The sequence below is a fragment of the Netta rufina genome (assembly GCF_964035555.1).
Source record: "Netta rufina genome assembly, chromosome: 1".
In the NCBI taxonomy this organism is placed as follows: Eukaryota; Metazoa; Chordata; class Aves; order Anseriformes; family Anatidae; genus Netta; species Netta rufina.
Genome location: NC_140123.1, coordinates 68,346,036 through 68,358,119, shown reverse-complemented (window position 1 = coordinate 68,358,119; position 12,084 = coordinate 68,346,036). Strand labels below are relative to the sequence as shown.

The window sequence follows — 12,084 nt, the reverse complement described above, 5'->3', positions numbered from 1 at the left end:
AGGGGGAACTTAGTCCCATATCTGTTTGAGCTCCGTTACAGGAAAAGACAGGGGATTCATTTTCCAAGGACAGGGCATAATGCAGAAGGGATTTTTGAAAGAGTTTCCTTGTTTGTGTCCCTCTGGTCACCCACCTGAGTGGAGCAGAGAACAGCCACTGCTCAGTACTGCTATGCAATATAGCAAATTAAATCTTAGCTTTTAGGTCTTTCTTTGTACGTGATTTGTGCTCCGTATGGACAAGTGATCTTAGTGACAATTCCTCTGAGCAATTTCTTTCCACAACAACGTGGACGACATGCACAAAGATGTATGTGGCAGGAAAGGCCATGCAGCGTATTGAGATCTGATTTAGAGTTGTTACATTTTCAATCACAAACGTTTGCTGGGATGACTGGAGGAAAATTTTATGGCATAAAGTTCACATAAATTCACCTTCCAACCTGCAATTGCTTTTTCAAATGAACAGCTCTCATTGCACAGTATCAGGAAGACAGAACACTGGCTTAAATGCTCGGTGAATTAGGGGTTCAACCTTTAATACGAGCAATTTAGAGAGAACTTCTGCACTGTTGAACCACCAAGTAACGTTTCATTTTCGTAGCACTGAACATGGAGAAAAATAAACAAAAGTTAAGTGGAAACGTTTCAATGCAGACATGGATTACAAAAGTATAACCCAAGCCCAATCTATTGGTACAAAGGTTCAAGAATCTGTAGCGTTATCCTAATTATCTTTCATCACTGGCAGAAAGTTTCTCTCTAGGGAGTTTGCACTGGAAATAACAGAGGAAAAGGTACAACATCCTCATGCTCTGTTCCTCAGCTTTCTAACTTCTTACATTCAGAGAGCGCCAGGAAGCTGTTCATTATAAGCAAACATTGCAGATGAAATGAAATTCATTCACACATTGTGTTCTACAAAGCAGCTATGATTATTTAGAGCACAATTAGGGGTGCCATGATGCATGACATTAAAAAGCCCTGCACACATTAAAACACACCAGATCTCTGCCAAAGAAAAAGAAAGAAAAGGAAAATAAAACAACCCAAAGAACATAAGCTCTCTCTACGGAACTCTCAGAAACAGAAAACTCACCAACACTCCTCATAACTGCTAAAAAAAAAAACAAAAACCAAAATAAAATTAGCAGATTGTTAGCAAATACCAAAAGCAGAAAACAAAACAAATGCTTGGGGAAATAACGTATTTGTGTCGTCTTTTCAACAAGGCAAGTACATACGATTAAACTTTTAAGCAAAAAAAACACAGATTGCCAGGGGACCATGTGTTGTTCTGGGAGATGTTGGGGATGCAGTACGCGCAATTTTGCTGATGAAAGGAGAAAGAACTGAACAGTATCTATGTAACGATGAAATTGAGGAGATGGAACTCAGTTCTACTATAGTGTTTGTTATGATAACATAGAAAAACTTATAAGACCCATCTTACCAGGAAGATCCTATAATTGTATTTTATATTAACAGACAAGTTGAAATTCGTATTTCCAGAGTGGTAGAAAGAACAGATTACTGGCATATCTTGAGTTAGCTATCAAGACATTCATAATACAATGCATTTTTTAATCAATAATCCAAATTAGGATCTCACTCTTGATGTCTTTTAGGCTAGTAGGGCCCACTGCAATTCCAAACCCTAACTTCTTGGAAATATAGGCCCTAAAATCAATACTGACTTATACAGAGCTCAAGGACTGGATACAACTCGCCTAACTTCAGACACCTAATAAATACCTAGATGTCTATACCTTAGCTAGTCTTGGACTCTTTGTGCAGTCCATGGTGAGAAACAGGACTTACTGAAGTGCATCGGATTTACCTGGCACCCTGTTGGCAGTGGGGCATGGCACGGGTGGCCTCTGTGAGAAGGGGTCAGGGGCTACCCCATGCTCCAATGGCCCCACCGCAGGGCACAGCTAAGCCCCACAGCCATGCTGGTGGCATCTCTGGGATAATGTGTTTAAGAAAAGGTGAAAAGAACATCTGGGAAGGAGCGGAGGAGGGAGCAAAATCAGTGAGTAACAGCTGAGGAAGCACTAAGGTCAGAGCAGGAGGTCCTCCAGGTGCCTTAGCAGACATCTCCAGCAGCCAGTGGAGGACACATGCTGGAGCAGACGGGTATTCCTGGAGGGCTGCTGCCCACGGAGGACCCTCTGAAGCACAGAAGTGTGAGGGGGAAGGAGCAGAGGGAAACTGCAGTGTAGTGAATGTAACCCCTCTCCTGCCTCAGCCTGCCCTGAGCCACTCGGGGCAGGGGGAGAGAAGACTGCAGCAAAGGAGTGGGGTTGGCCTTGGGAGGCAGGGGAGAAAAGATGCTCTTTTACTGTTTGTCTTTCAGCTTCTCACTATCTGAGGCTGTTCTAATTGACAATAAGCTAATTTTCCCCAAGTAAAAGGCTGTTTTGCCTGCAATAGTACTTGGTAAGTGATCTCCCTGTCTTTATCTCAACCACAAGCTTTTCCACTCCTGTTTATTTCCTACCTTTTTCTCTCTGTCCTGGAGTGAGAAGGGGGTGGCAAGCAGCTGGCTGGGAGTTTGGCTGACCCACCACACACATTACATTACACCACACATCTTACATTAGGGTATCTGTCGTGTCCCCCGCTGACTCTGGAGGCAACCCAAGATAAACTAGCTCAGATGTTTACATCTGCACTGAAGATATCTAAAGGTGGAGGACACGAATTCCACCACTCCTGACTGAAACATTGCCTTTACCTGCAGATTTCTGCAGACTGTTGTTGGGAGTGTCACTGTGTTTTTTTTTTTTTAAACACCTACCCACATGGAAGAGACTCTTTTGTATTAACTGAATTTGTTTTGCACTTGTTCATCTTTTTTTTTTTTTTTTTTTTGTAGCCCATAGAGACGGTTTTACACTTTAAGCTCATGACAGGAGGGCTCAATTATACAGCACAAGGTCTTTCACAATGTATTTTGTTAGCTTCAAAGGTCAGAGCACTTCATTTTTTGTGTGCTTCCTACATTCCCAAATAATGAGTGTAGCAACTGCTCCAAGACAGAAATGCCTACTTGAATGGAATAACCTGGCTGAAATTGAATGGCTGATTCTCTGTTCTGCTGCATCAAAAATCTACTCTGATTCTCTGGGTAGATACAGTATTTGTGCCTCCTTGCTTTTAGATGACTAGGAATAAATTGCTACACTACTGTTACTGGTCTTCTAAGTGAACGCTGGGGAAGCAAAATTCCTCCCAAACTGATTCTACAGGGTAGCAGAAGAAGGGCCCACAACCTGTGTAATCTGCTGAGCATACTACCACAGAAATGTTATTCTTCAAATATAGAACCTGCAGCTTTAATGGACCCAGAAAGAACAGTTCAGTAACACTTACAGGAAAAGCACCAGATAGAAATTAAGCTTTCTGATGAACTCAGTTACTGAGTGAGGAGAAAAAAAAAAAAAAAAAAAAAGAAAAAGAAAGACATGGGAATTTAGATATTGCAAGAGTAAGGCCCACTGAAGTACCTAACCTAATAAAAGGAAGATAGTTCAGAAAGCAACAGTGGTGTCAAAAGAAAGGGAAAAGCAAGCCCAGCCTAACAGTGTTTCCTGGTTTACAGTTTTCCCTAGTCCCATCCTAGCACTCTTTCAGTTGGGAATAATTGCACTAGGCATACTTTTGCATACTTTTTTCTTTCCAGTACACATCTGACTGATATTCACAGGGTGTTGCTACTCATTATCAACTGCCAAAACTGATGCTGCACTTGGCAGATCAGCTCCGAACAGTACAAATCCTTTCTTTGGAAGGGCATTATCAAAGTCTCCTTTCCCTAGCTACAATGACTCTGTATAATGCTGCTCTCATTGTTCCTCCAATACTCCACACTGCAGCAAAACTAATGCAGACCCAAATGGTATTATCTTTTCCTTAGCAATTGGTGTGGATGCCAGGCAGTCTCTCTCAAGATTGCACAATGGTTGAGATTGGAGGGGATCTCTGGAAACCACCTGGTCCAACCCCTGCTCCAGCAGGGCTACCCAGCGCAGGCTGCCCAGGCCCATCTCCAGGCAGCTTTTGATCTCCCAGGAGGGAGACTCCAAAATCTCTATGGGAAACTTGTACCAGTGCTCCTTCCCACCAGTCTCGCTAGAAAAGCAATAAACACAAATTGTCCATGAGGCTTTTGCCCATCAGGCACAGCTGTGGGTTGAAAGCACGATGTAGTGCAGCTGAAGAGCTTCTGCAGGCCAATTTTCTAGGCCACAATTTGGTAAACTCAAACCCAACACTTAAAGCAGCTAAATAAATGAATCAACAAGTATTCAGGAAAAAATAATGATTTCAGTAAAAGAACTATTAGTAAGGAGCTATCATTAAACAAATATGGCAATATAAAGGGGAAACTTTTTCCTCACCTCCTTTGGAAGAAAATATAGAATAATCTTCACACCGTATAGTAGAACTATTGAATGAGGTGCAACAAAAACATAGAATGGAATGGTTTTTCAAATCACTGAACATGGGCTGCTAGGAAAGGGCAAGATATCAGCCGACACAACAACATTTCTACTTACTGTTTCTTTGCCTCTTCAAATTTATGAAGCTTTTTCCGCAGGCCACCTGATTTGAAGCCTTGACAGTGAGCTGCTGGTGCTCCTATGGTGACTATGTCGTAGTTCTGATCTGAGTGGACAAAAAGGACTTACAAATGAAAGCTCGTCATCTTTACATAAACAGTTGTGTTTACAACTGGCCTGATTTTGCATAACCCTACACGGTGACTCCAGAGAAAAAGCATACAAACTTATAACAGCAAATAATGATCAGAATCTTTGCTATTCTGACACAAACCAAAACAAGTGGAAGTGACACAGCAGCTTAATCCAATACATTCCCTAGCACAAAGGCTGGCTTATGTCACCTTGGGCACAGTTAACTCCAAAATCTAGTTATGCCACCTGTATAACAGGGATAATTGCATCTACACCTATTTTTTTGCAAAGAGATTTGGAATCCAAGGACAGAAAGTGTTATACAAATGCCATGTAGTGTTAATACTACAGAACTATAGTTTGTGGAAACTTGACTATGAAAAAAGACAAGAACAAGGTGAAGAAAGACTTAAACAAATACCTGATCCTCCATCATCCTGGACTCTCATTCTCTGTATATGTAAATTCGTGGGAACAAATTCCAATTTTTTATCAGCTTTCAAGCTACTGGCTTTAAATGAAGGACCTGAGAAATGCAGAAGAAAAGTAAGCATAAAAACTCTGCATCTGCCTGTGTTAAAATACTCAAGGGGCTTCATTCATCATTGGCTACATGCTGAACGTAAAGCAGAGGAAAAAAATATAAAAAGATGTGTCTTTCTGTTAATGTTCAAAATTCTTCTATAAGTCAAGGGTAAAGTTAGAGAATGAATAGAAAGCAAACATTCCCTCCCCAAAAAAATGAATAGAGAAAATTAATCTAATTAGTATTTTTTACTCATCAAACTGAAACATTCTAGGTTCCCACTTTAAGAGAAGCACTAACTATCACGTTTGACAAGTATCTCTTTATTACGAAAAAGAAATCTTGCTGACCTTTGTACTGATGCAGGTCAGTTAAATTTTCCTGATAAGTTAAAATAATCGTTTGGTACTGAGTTACTATCTGTCGACGAAGGCTTTCCCAACACGGAGACAGTTCTCCCAGTTCTTCTAGTTCACAGACCCTATAGAAAAAAAAAATAAAAAGGAAAAAGAAAAAATACATAAGAGAGCTGTTTAGCTCCATTGTCTACTTGACAGAGAGTAAGTTTCCCATTGTAGCAATGTAGCATTTTCCTCAGCTGGTGCATTGTGAACTCACTCCTATCTAACCCAGTCACCAAACTGGGAATGCTCCCCCCATATGTCTCAAAGCACTTCTGGTGAGCTCTATCCCAAGGAACAGGGGTTCTCTGCAGGTTGAATACACTGTGTTTCCCCAGGAGCCCGAGGTGTTAGTCAAAATCAAAGCTTCCCACCTTCTGCAGGAGCCATCAAACCATATCATAATTTGCAAATGATGAGCACTGCCATCATGTCAGGTGACTTGGGACAATGATGACCTTTTTAGGACACTCCACGGAACATTTATGGCTCTAAATTAAATCAGAGCTACGACAGACTGTAGCTGGGAGATAAGCACCTGACATTAGGTACAAAGAATATCTGTGCTGCCCAGGTGTCTACATGACAGTTTTCAAGGCCAGGAAGGGGGAAGCCTTAAGAAGTAAGGGAGGTGGTGCAGTCACCGTCCCTGGGGGTGTTCAAGGAAAGGTTGGATGTGGTGCTCAGGGACATGGGTTAGTGGGAGACATTGGTGACGGGGGGGTGGTTGGACCAGATGCTCTTGGAGGGCTTTTCCAACCCTAATGACTCTATGATAAGCATTCACAAGGGGTTTGAAAGATACAAGGTAACCCAACAAAGCCTTCATCTAGGATTCCAGATTTTAGGCACTCAAGTTTCACTCTGTGTGGAATACAGAATGATTGAATCCCCCCAGATTTGAACAGAAAAGCCCCCGGCTTTTCCACTATCCCTTGACTGCTAAATTTTCAGTCACACATGGCTATCCTATGTTACATAGTGTTCCCCAATAGCACTGCTGAAAAAATATTCGGTGTATCTCATGTCATGCTTGTGACTATTGCCTTGTTGAACTGATACGCTACTTGGAATAAGGAAATTGGAAAAAGTAAACAAGTCAGCATTAGACAGAATTCAACAGAAATTACCACAGGAAGGGTAGATCATGTGTCAAAATGATGTAGAAGTTTTTTTTTCAGTTTTCTCAATATCCTTAATCCATAGCATTAATCAACTGTCCATACATAATTTAGGGCAGCACGTGACAGAATAATTTCTACCTACATTATTTAGGATATTATTAGAAGGAGGCAAGTTTCAAAAAAACCCTTCAGATTGATTTGCCAACAGGCAACACTGTAAACTATACATATCAGTGACTTGGAAAAAGACACTTCTAGTTTCATCCTATAAACTGTTTCTACATAATATACTATTGTAACCACCTTGTCCAGTTCCCTACTCAAAAAAAAAACATGCATTTGAGCCCAGTCTTCCTGAAGTAAATTCACAGCTTAAAACAAGCTTCTTTGTTTACCCTATGAGGCTAAGATAGCAGGGGATGTGCATATCATAAATAATTAGGGTAGTCAAAATATCCCCCTCGTTAGATATTTCCTTTCAAAGAGCTTTGGACCAGAAAGGCTTTATGTAAGTGACAGCAGCTGCAACTATCCAAGGGTGTTTTAGGAGTCACCACAATGTTAAGACAGAAGCAGCTGTGCTCATGTAGCTGCTCTCCACTTTTCTGGGCTACAGCACTGAAACTGAAGAAAAGAGCACTTGGCCAAATCTGAGATACCCGACTGAATACAAACCATGACTGCGCTATTTCCCACACTAGAACAAAACAAGGCACTGATTCAACATGGACATATCAGTAACACACCTTAAAGAAAAACAATTATTCATTAGAAATACAAAATATAACTCACATCTAAATGTGTAATGGCACACCCCAAGCCCCTTCTACCACCAAGGATGTAGCAGCACAGCTATGCAAGGTACATCATTCTTTCTCTAGAGTCTAAGAACTAAAACGCCTTAACTTGACTTAACCTGACTACTCTTTAAGTAAATGCACCCCCTAAACAACAAAAGGCAACAGCAGGTAAAATCAGTGTGAACTTCAGAAACTCAGTTGTGTTATGCAGTTTTTCTATACATTACAAAAAATCACTGCAATGTTCTTTTGAAAAGTTATCATTTTTGCAAAATCTGAAAAATACTTGCAAACCCTGTAGACTCCTTCTGCTTCCTCATATGGATTAACACTTGATTTTCTTTCACAACATCCCAAGAGGGTTGAAATGTATTCATATAGGACACTGAGAGCACTGAATAGCTTTATTTTTAGGTAAGGTTGGCCTTAATTAGGCCTCTAGGAGAGGGATTCAAACTCAGCCCCAAATACTCAGAAATAAGGCTAAAATCATTTTACCATCCCAATGGAAATCCTGTCTTTTCTAAAGAAGACATAAACCATTCTGTATGACCCTCTGTTCACAAAGCACAGCCTACAAACGTAGGGAAGTAATACACATAAATGGGTAAGCTGCCTGGAAGAGAGGCGACTGCTTCAAAAAGGACAGATAACACTTAAGTGCAGATAACTGCAGTATTATCTTAATTGTTCAGTCTGCCAACGATTTTCTTCCCTTAACACCTCTGTATGTTCATGTTATCATATACTCAAGCCCAAACTCTATACTCAACACAAAATCTTCACTGTAGCAGCACAGTCAGCAAGTTGCTGCTTGTACTATTTTTCCTTCAGTGCTGCTGTGCTTCAACACAGATAAATTCCTTGGTAACTTGGTAACAGCCCCATCACTGCTTTATTACCACACCAGCCCGTACACACCTTGCTGCATCCTCTTCTAGAAGAAGCTTCACAAACTGCCTGGGTATGTGCAGCGACAGCACGCTCTCAGCCATTTGCTCCAGGATTCTCAGGTGGTTTCCATCGGTGGTGGGGAAGCGATACATCCGGCAAATGGCGCCACCAAACACTGAAGTGGTAAAAACATGTTATTTAATCGGAGGGGTTGAGTTAAAAGCATACGAAATCTCTCCTACTATTTTTTTAAAGTGGCTTTGATTCACTAACATGCTGTAACACACTGCTGTAAAAATCCAGTTTAACTAAATAGCAGTCTAGCTTTTCCAAACAGGCACATACTGCAATGACCATTCTTCTAGCATTCACATGAAAAGCCTCAAAATGATTTAAAACGCTGGTAAGGAAATAAAACGCAGATTCAACTTGTGAACTTTTGTTTTCCTCACTTCCTGCACTTTCCTCTCATGTAATCAGTTGCTGGAAAGCTAATCTTTCTTCAAGATAAAAAAATTTGAACAACTGCTCTGCTTCACCCCACCCCAAAAAATGCTTAGGAAAATTTTATGGAAAATTTTATAGCACAGTGAACAATGAAAAAAGTTGTCCTCTGCTGCTTTTACAATAGAAAATGCTGGTGCAAACGATAAAATAATTTATTCTTGTATGACCCTCAGTAGGCTGCTCAGTCAGCAGCAGCCTGTTCCTATTCAAATGAAACATCTGCTTAAATGCCCTGGGGCCAAAGCAGAGAGCAAGAGCTTAGCTTTGCTTTTACTGATGCTGAAAGCCTATTTGTTACAGTCCACAGCAGCTTACCAGATTTCAGTAGTGCATCTTTCCGTAATGAAGCATATTTGGATCTGATTCCTAAAGATTCTGTTAAACTTTCGTCAACTGGTAACACAGTCTAAACAAAAAACAAACAAAAACAAACAATAAAGAAAACAGCCTCAGTGCCAAGGCAACATGAAGTGATGACCCTATTAGACAGACTTAAAGGAAGTACTCAACACAAGGAAGGTTTAAAAATAGATATTCCAGATATGTTCACTGTGAACAAAAGCTATCACAGACTGAAATAATAAATCCACTTAAATGTACCAATTTAAACATTCTTGTTCAATGCTACTGCAGAGTTTCAAATGCTGTAAAACATTTCATCTAGTCCTTGAACTACTTAATATTAGCACAGCTCCAGAGTCCTCAGAGCTACTCAAATACATTTGTATTTGTTCTAATACAAAGTGATACTGATACACACTGCAACTGTGATACACGGATATGGTTGCAATTATCACCAGTACATTCAGCACACGAGGTTTGCAGAATTAAGCATATGTCAAGGTTGAGAAATCACTGTATCTGCTAAGGGTTTTTGTTTTGTTTTGTTTTGGATAAAAATAAAATAAAATAAAATGCAGTATTCAAGTAACCTGTTCAGTTTTATTAAAATCTTTTACGCTACTTTTAAGATACATTTTTAAAAGGTGCTTGGGACAATTCTGGAAAACCTACCTAATGTTCCCTGACCACCCCATACAGCTTTGCTTGATACCAGTGTCCAATTCACAATGTGCAATACCACAGCTTTGTGAAACTGCTTATGGATTCCTCAGGGTAGCAGGTGTACTAACACAGAGTACCACAAGCCTATTCTGATGAAAGGCACTTGAAGCTAAAGCTTAATTACTGTAAGCTGTTTTTTTCCTCTAGATTTTAAACTCCAAACATAAGCAACAAGATCTCTGCCAAATACAAAAGTGCTCCACACCATTAGGCTGCTCGTCATAGTATTTTGAAATTGGAAAGCACCAATAAATTACAAGGCAAATTGACAGCAGGTCTCAACAGCGTTCATTTCAATGCTGGCAATAAATCTGCACCTTTCTGAAGCTGAGCTAATGGTGATACTCACCCTTCCATTAACTGTATCAGGTGACCTTGTCACTGGAGGCCTTTGGTCAGTTTTTTCCTCCATTTGCCATCCAATAACTGTAATGTTACCTACGCGATCACTTTCAGCAGACCTGCAACAAACACTCTGCGTTGAAATTTTTTTGGAGGTGGACCTGTTTATCAACAAGGGAACACTTATAAAAGGCTATTAATCTTCAGACCTGATGAACATTTTAAATAGGAAGCTTTTCAATTTAATTGTACATATTCTTATAACATGCTATTCCAATAGGAAAATGTTCTCATTCCTTAGGGATACTGTCAGACCTCCTCATTAAAGGCAACACAAAACCATGAGTGTGTTTCAATACCTTTGTTAAACCAGAAAGGGTTTGGATCTTACAATTAGCCTGTTGTAGGCAAAAAAAAATTAAATAAATCTTAAATTGTGAACATTAACAGAGAGCAGATAATTGGATGCATACATGTGCATGTGTGCCTGTACATCCAAAATCGAATCTTTTAACTCTCAATGGGGAGCCTGCTACTTGCATGCAGCAACTGGTACAGGCTGGTTGTAAATTTTGATAATACGTGGACTAGATAGAAGTAGCACACTGAAAACCCTCCAGTTAATAGAGCCTTGAGTCAAAGCCACCCATTAGGAGTCTGATCACATTTTGTGCTTCTGCAGTTAGATTATTTAGATTGGGAAAATCGGGGGCCTGACATTCCAGAAAGAAGAGCTGATGCTAAAGAGACAGATCCTGAAAGAAAGTGGTCTAGGGAAGAAGAAGGTGAAGATCCTCAATAGAGGATCACTGAGGTGAGGGATGATCCTACAGATCAGGGAGGTGCAAGGACACAAATGCCAAGGACAGCCAGGGTCCTTGGCCGCTAACAGCTGAACAGCTGCACAGCATGAACAACTTTATACCCAACCTTCCCAGACCAGCAGCAATCTCCCTGCTGGGGATGGAAGTCAAGACCACATGAGCATACCACAGAGGAGGGAGGAAGTGTGTGTGTGACAGAATCCAATAAGGTAAAAGCTCTAACCTTGCTGGCTTTTAAATAAACCCCAGTACCCTCACCTACCACAGCTGCCATTTATTCTGTCTCTCCCATGACACAGAGTATTCTTGGCAGAGATATATGTGATTATTTGAAGATAAGTTCTGTGTGGTATTTTAAGATTGTTGTTTACATTTTAGAATATGCTGGGACAACCAAGACAATAATAATAACAGTAACAACAACAACAACCACCCTGGAACAGACAACACTGGAGAGACAAAAGAAAAAGCACACTAGAAGACTACAAGGAAAGGTCTAAACATCCACGTCATGCAGTATGTTTATAAACATTGCTTAGCATCCAGCTTTTACATCTGAAGGGTAATACAACAATGAAAAGATATGCATGTACTCACATGCTTTGCTCTAATAATCAGAATACACTTGATATCAAAACAAGCATTTAATAAAACCTACTTTCAGCTGTCATGAAAGAATAAATCTAATAGAATAACCACATCTATCACAGAACCATGAAATTTCAGCTATCACACTCCTCTTCTTTTTCACCCTCGTCTTCACAGTTACAATAAATTGTACTGTTTGACCCATCATCAGTGTCATACTTTTGGTGTCTTTTCTGACTCACTTCCCTCATCTGCTCCCCCTGTTAAATCATGTATTTATTTTTCTTTACAACACATTGGAGAAAAGCCC

The 12,084-nt window shown here is 40.2% G+C and overlaps 1 protein-coding gene across 13 annotated transcripts in view; it reads right to left on the bottom strand.

Moving 5' to 3' along the window:
- The window catches only part of INPP4A (inositol polyphosphate-4-phosphatase type I A), a 110,277-nt gene that overhangs the window by 32,976 nt on the left and 65,217 nt on the right, over positions 1-12,084 (bottom strand). For 6 of the 13 annotated variants that reach the window (XM_084299896.1, XM_084299891.1, XM_084299900.1 and 3 more), the window contains 7 exons: positions 10,370-10,523; positions 9,271-9,361; positions 8,476-8,623; positions 5,580-5,710; positions 5,125-5,229; positions 4,566-4,674; positions 1,100-1,117 (listed from right to left, as the gene is read on the bottom strand). In XM_084299896.1, the coding sequence (XP_084156022.1) occupies positions 1,100-1,117; positions 4,566-4,674; positions 5,125-5,229; positions 5,580-5,710; positions 8,476-8,623; positions 9,271-9,361; positions 10,370-10,523 (756 nt within the window). Of the gene's footprint in view, positions 1-1,099; positions 1,118-4,565; positions 4,693-5,124; positions 5,230-5,579; positions 5,711-8,475; positions 8,624-9,270; positions 9,362-10,369; positions 10,524-12,084 lie in introns of all 13 variants that reach the window. The other 7 variants (XM_084299902.1, XM_084299894.1, XM_084299895.1 and 4 more) reach the window with 4 other exon arrangements.